At 38.7% G+C, this 6,871-nt stretch overlaps 1 protein-coding gene across 1 annotated transcript in view; it reads right to left on the reverse strand.

Annotated features, from left to right (window-relative positions):
* Positions 1-6,871, reverse strand: part of LOC103147556 (cadherin-7) — a 130,165-nt gene that overhangs the window by 33,910 nt on the left and 89,384 nt on the right. Inside the window, exons 7-8 of the mRNA XM_007565956.2 lie at positions 4,456-4,709; positions 3,271-3,407 (exon numbers count right to left, since the gene is read on the reverse strand). Coding sequence (XP_007566018.1) covers positions 3,271-3,407; positions 4,456-4,709 — 391 coding nt within the window. The remainder of the gene's footprint in view (positions 1-3,270; positions 3,408-4,455; positions 4,710-6,871) is intronic.

The following is a 6,871-nucleotide window of genomic DNA, read 5'->3' on the forward strand; positions in this document are numbered from 1 at the left end:
GTTTGCCTCAGTCCTCTATATTTGCCTCAGTCCTCTATGTTTGCCTCAGTCCTCTATGTTTGCCTCAGTCCTCTATGTTTGCCTCAGTCCTCTATGTTTGCCTCAGTCCTTGCACACACAAGGGTTAATGTCTACATGTAAGTAAGATTTAGTTACCAAGGAATTACCTTGAACTCAAAAAACCCTCCAATGTGGGTGATTTCAAATCATCCTGCAAAGAAGAGTCGACTTCTTCCAAAGTCTGCCGTTTTTTGTACTTCTACAAATCTTGGGAATACATAAAAAAAAAAAAATACACAAATGTTCATGGTACCGCACTGCAAGCTTCAAGCTACTTCAAAGAGGCGGCGTTGTTAACCCGTCTGCTGTCGATCGGCTGTGAGTGATTAGCCTCAGTAAAGGCTTGTTGTCGGGGAAAGCCATGTGCGTGAACCATCCTCCACAGTGGGCTTCACGGCTCTGTCTGCTTGACACACACTGATGGCCAAATGGCTGCGTCTGAGTGCGAGACGATGATTTAGTGTGGCGTCGCCATGATGCCGGCCAGCGATGATGGGCTGACATTCGGGGCGACTCATTTGATGGTGATAAAAAGGGCGCGCAGAGCCTCGGGCCACAGACTTGTTGTCATTGGCGTGGACTGGACGGAGCGCAGGGCGGATGAAATGTGAGTGACTCCGGCTCGAGTGCCCAGCAAGCCTCCACTGAAGCATACTTGCTCTCTTTTTTAGCTACATAGAACGCATTTACTATTAATAATGTCAGAAGGCAGCAGAGGGCAGGGAATATCAGCGGCAATCCTCCAAATCAAAGATGTTTTTGAGCTGAAAACGGCGCGTGAGTATCACTGTGTGTCAGAAGTCAGTACCTCACGCATGAGGGACTGTTGTGACATTTCATATGGCTATTATTATATCCTGCCTTCTCTCTTGTGCTATATCAGGCGACACTTCTGAAATCAACCAAGAAGTACATCTGTGTGCCATGAGACGTAAATAAGAAAAACAGCTTTGAAGAGGGGAAGCATAAAAGGTTTGGAAAATATAAAAAAAATAAAAAATAAATAAACCGAACAGTCTTTATACAACAGTCACTTTTAAGATAGGAAAACAGAAGAAGTGCAGTGCTGACAGGCTGCTAGTCTTCTTTAACTTATACTGGTGTGACGCAGCTGTCTGAAGTGCTCAGTGGGTTGCGTGCTGATGATAGTTGGCCACTGTGTTAGCGTAATGTCAGTAAAATGATGGGACTGCAAAGCAAAGAGGGGGGGAAAAAAAAGGTGTTCACGTCCTTGTAGCATTGACAGATGAACAAAAAAAAAAAAAAAGGCATGCGGCACTTCTTCACATCGCATTAACATTGTTCACCCGTGGGTGAGACGGTCTGCCCTTAGTCAGCATCTCGTCCCCACGGCTCAGGGAGACATGGAGGTCAGAGTGACCGTCCTGCGTGTAAATTAACATTCCCTGACAGCCGTGCGTCAACCCCGTGACTATGTGCTGTAATTTCCCCTGTACTGCAGACTAATGGGCATTAGGAAGTCTGAGAGGAGCGACAATTTTTTACTGACAGGCTAAATGACACTTCTCTAAACCCTGGGGGGCATTTTTGTAGAAAGAGAAAATGGACAGAATCTTAAGTAAGTACATGGTGTAATAAATTGACAGGCACATTTGAAGAGACTCTCTTCAAGAGAGGTAGGAAAATATGAAGAAAAAAAAGACAGGGCAATTCACTGCTGCCATTTTTCTGTTAGCATTAAAGTTACCCTAAAGCTGATATTTTGATATTTTAAAAAATATAGTCGTGTGAGAAAAATACAACACTCTACAACAACATATGTGTTTTTCTTACATATTTATGAACAGTGATTATAAATTGTCAAGAAAATAAGACAAAAAAAAAAAGTCTGGATAATACCTTCAGTTTAAAATGCAAAAAAAAAGGGTATTTTTTTCTGAAGCAGAATGAATTTGGATAGCTCCACACGCCTAGAAGCCCAGAACCACACGCAGGTGTATCTCATATGAATGTGGTGCACATAATGAGATCATGGCTACTCGGCATTTTGTTTGGCCTGTTCAAATCCCACACATTCAGCTTGCTGTGATCTTGACGGTTGAACTGCGGTGAGAATGAAACAGCTGTTTGAGGGCTTTAGAAAAAAGCTTGTTGCAGCTTGTCAGTGTGGTAAAGAGTTCTCTAAAGATTTTTAAAATCAGCTACTCCATCACATGGAAAATGGCCTAACCTAAAAGCAGACTGTATGGCACTAAATGAAGTCTTCAAAAACCCTAAATCACATGACCTACTTGGCTCACTTGTTGCCATGGAGGTGAATCCCTCTACCATGAGAAAGACGCCGCGCAATTTTAGCTTTGATATGAGGCGTGTGTTTAGGAAACTTTGCTTTCTTTTAAAGGTCAGACTGGAGTCTGCCAGAGAGAACAATGATGTTCTCTGTACTACACAAACCAACAGAAGAAGCTGTTGCTCTGACTGTGTGTACTCTGTTCTTCATATCATTGATTTTACTACCAGCTCAAAGCTTCTATGTTTAGCTGTGTTTCTCCCTGTACTGCGGGTGCTGAAGGAGATACTGCTTCAACTGATTTTATTGTTTCATTACATGGAAACTACACAAACTACAGTGATTCTCTGTTTTTTTTTTGTTTTTTTTTTTTTGTGTGTGTATCTGCTCTGTCTTCTCAAATCCCATGTCACCCACAATGAGACACATTGTCCTTGGATAGAAAACTTTTTTTTAGCATTGAAACAATAAACTACCTGCCTCTGTATTGTTTTTAAACTACAATCAAAGCTGTCTTTATAGCAGTCACTGTATTAAATGGTTTTGCAATGTCTTAAAAAGTCTTACATTTATTTTTTTATTTAAAAAAAGAAACATATACAGGTCAATTTTTCATACTGTTTTAAAATACATTGAGCTATTTCTAAAACGTGCGCATTCATTCGTTTTGTGATTTTTATTCAATCCTATACCTCAATTATAGTAATAACTAATCTTTACTATAAATAAAAGTTGAATGAAATTCTGCACTTGTAACTCAGTGGAACTGAATTTTCTGATTAACCTTTTTATTTCCTGTCCCTTTCTGGAAGGGCCCTCCCACAGATTCAGCCATAACTGCAAGAACAATTACTTGAAAAATACTATTACTTAACAGCAGTTACTTAATGATTTGACTAACGGTGGAGAATTTGAACAAATATGCTGTATTTCTCACTATCTCGTTGCGGTCGACTTACAGCTCTCGATGGCTAAAATGGTGAGATTGTGGACGGAGTTGGCTTCTCGGTCCAGAGACTTGGCTGTGCTGATGATCCCGCTCAAAGCGTCAACGTTGAAAAAACGCTCCAAGTCGGTGTTCCTGTCAATGGAGTACCTAGGCACAGAAACGCATCTATATTACACGTGATACACTGCTAAAAAATGAGATTAACTTGTATTGATTTGACATTAAAGTATAGTAGTTTCTTTTACCTGAAGGAAAACATTGTTCTGTCCTTTTTCATCTGTTTGTGCGAAATTAAAATAATAAGCTCCATACTTACCTCCTTGTATTGATTTTAAACTTCATGAAATATTTTTTTTTCTTCCCAATTGCTCTCTAAATGTCACAGATAATGTCACCTTTTTCTGGAACTTATAGGATGACACAAAGGTCTATTAAAGTTTGATAAAAGTGAAGACGGTCCCTCAACACACAACACTTACTGAGTCCTTTCAATACTAAAAGAAAATTACAGTTTCAATTAGCCTACATCCAAGGGATATTATTGCAGTGTAATTCCACTCTTGTGGTGGCATTAGTTCCACAGTAATTTTAATTTCAACAGATGTAGAGAAATATATTGCTGATTCTGATAACAGTCACGGGGGCAAAAAAAGGCAATTTACAGCTACAATGGAGCAGTAATTAGATTTTCTGATTAAGATTACTAACAATCCTAACAGACCAAGCATGAATACCATACAATATTCATTCAATTAGAGCAGAAGGGGGGCATCTCGAGAGTGACACTGCAAAGATTGACAATGTGAGTGCTTGTTTGGAGTCGTAAATGCCACTGCGCAAGTGTCGGGCCTTGACCCTCCTGCAGGAATGCCCTTCTCTTGTTCAAGATGGCATTTTATATTTGCAAATGCAGCACTCCTTGGCCCGCCCACCATCTGCTGCTGTCTTTGTGACAGCCAGATTGGGGACTTTCAAGGCTCTGTGGAGTCTGTGTTTGTAGATAATGTTGAGAAGCAATTTGTTTGCATATTTGGGGTGCTGTTTACTTTTTTTTTCTTTTCCTCTACGCAAAACTCTGTAAACTAATTGCATAACTTAAAGTTGAAAGGAAGAGCAGTGTCTGGGGTTTTTTTGTTTCCAATCAGATTTCTGGCCTATTGTTGCGTGGCGCAGCGGAGAAGCACGGCGTTTGTACCTGATGCCGCTGTTGGAGTTATCTGGATCGTGGGCAGAGACTCGACCGATCGAGGTGCCCACTCTGGCATCCTCAGAAACATTCAGTTTGGAAAGCGGCGTCGAAAAGATGGGCGGCTCGTTCACATCTGCCACGGCAACCTTCACTGAAGTTATGTCGCTAAATGGTCCGAGGCTCAAGAAATTGGAGTCAATGTTCCTGTTTGTGGCCTCGATTCTTAGAGCGAAGCCGCTTCTCGTCTCGAAATCTAGAGGCTGCGAGGAAAAAAAGGGACAAAAGAAAAATAACAGAAAATGGGTCACATCAAGGTTTCTACACATCTTTATTGTAAAAATTCCATGTCTTTCCACATTTTCAGATATTTTAGCCCATTTTGGGCAAATTTTGCTTAAGTAAATATATATGACATGTTAAGCTTATGGGGAAAAAAATTAAGGTGTTAAATATTAAACCCGCAACATTCTCTAACTGGATGAAAAATGTAATAAAAAATAGAGAATGACTCCTGGAAGGATGGATAACAGACAGACAGACAGACGGATGGATGGATGGATCTACTTTTTAAGGATTAAATCCTGGATGTTTATATATTTTTTCCATATTGTTTTCTTTTTGAATACTCATTGAGACCTGGAAGTTTCCCACAGATCAGAAATTTTCTTGAGTCTGAATTAAGAATGCAGTAGCTACCTTTTATAAAAATGTGTTTTATACTTGTTGAAACTGTCACTATGTCCTGACAGTAGAATATGAGGCAGATAAGGGCGTGAGCTGCATGTACATGAGAATGATTGACAGTGCTAAGACATTCCTTCTTTCTCTAATTGGGAGAGACGTATTTCTGCAGATGGCAGAAGGACCACCGGAAGGAGCCAGAGAGGCTTTTTTTCTTTCTACTGTTTTGTTTGTCTCACATTCTACAGGCATGACATAGTGACAAGTTTAGCAAATATGTAAAAAAAAAAATTTTTAATCAAAATTACCTACAGCAGCTTTAATTTGGTTGTCAAACAAGAAAAGTGCCTTGAAATGTTTTTTAACACTGTTCTTTGCTGTACAAACATAAAATATCACCATTTTCTGTCAAGGATAAATGAGCAGCTTGTGTGCAGATACGTTTATATTCATTTACCCAATCTGGTGATATTGATCACAACTAAGGTTGTGGTCTCCAGCACTCCTAAAATTTAACACACTGTCAGACAAAGTGATTTGATGATAAATCGTAGCGACTTTGTCCCACAAATGAACCAAAGATGATTATAAAGAAAGGCACACAGGGTGGATGAAAGCGAACAAAGATAAATGCTTTTGAAACAGTTTGTCTGGCTTATTAAACTCTCTGTGCAAAATGTAATATACTGAGCACGCGGATTTGACAGTTTCATTGTCAGAGACTCACTTCTGCCTGGTATTTGTCTGAGTTTTGGTATGAAACAAACAAAGGATCAAATTGGCCAGTCTGACAAGAACTGCTTGTGGGCAGCAATGGTTCTAGCTCTCTGACCAAGGAGAGGCAGCAATGAGCTGTCACATCCACGAGGCCGTTTCAAGACTGAAACCTGGGGATCTGACCCATGAAGTTATGATGTACTGTACTATTTATATATTACTAAACAGAAACAGAAAAAAAAAAACATTTTGTTATAAACAAAAAAAAAACAAAAAAATCCTACTACAGTGAGGTGAAACATATGGTGTTAAATATTAGTGTTAAAATACTCTGTGCTCCATGACTGGAAACCTAACAGTAATAGGCTGAGGATGATTGTTGTCCATCGTTATTCATCAAAATAAGAACAAATAAAGTGAATGTAGAAAAATTTACTGGATAAAGTAATCCATTTAGAGACCTAAAATGTAAAAGGATAATAATCATCACCTTTTAGGATCCTAAAATGTTTAGTCATTGTTTTTATTACAATTTATTGAGCTCAAATGCAAGAACTCCTTTTCAATTAATAATGCATTACTTATTTGATCACAATTATTTCAATATAGAGGCCATATATGTCTTCTTGCCGCTTCTTGTCAGACAGGCAGAAAGATCCTAGACTATTTAATTTAACAACCCAGACCATCAAACTACCACCACCATGTTTAACTACTGTACTTTTTTTTTCTAAACTGCTGTTTTTTTTAATTAATGGGGCACACACACAAACACACGCAAACTTTCAAAAATGTCCACTATTGTCTCTCTAGTTCACAACATATTTTCCAAAACGTATTGGCATTTGTGGTAATTTTTCTTTCATTTTTTTAAAAAATTGACTATTTTAATAAAAATGTTAGTTGCTTATTTTAAACTCATACAATTCACACTTAAAACATTGTTTAGCAACTTTTGTGTAATCCCCATCTCACAAAAATGTGGTATTTTTACTTAATATCATACTCTGGGAATCTCATACTG

The sequence above is a fragment of the Poecilia formosa genome, unplaced genomic scaffold (genome assembly GCF_000485575.1).
Source record: "Poecilia formosa unplaced genomic scaffold, Poecilia_formosa-5.1.2 Scaffold184, whole genome shotgun sequence".
Classification (NCBI taxonomy): domain Eukaryota; kingdom Metazoa; phylum Chordata; class Actinopteri; order Cyprinodontiformes; family Poeciliidae; genus Poecilia; species Poecilia formosa.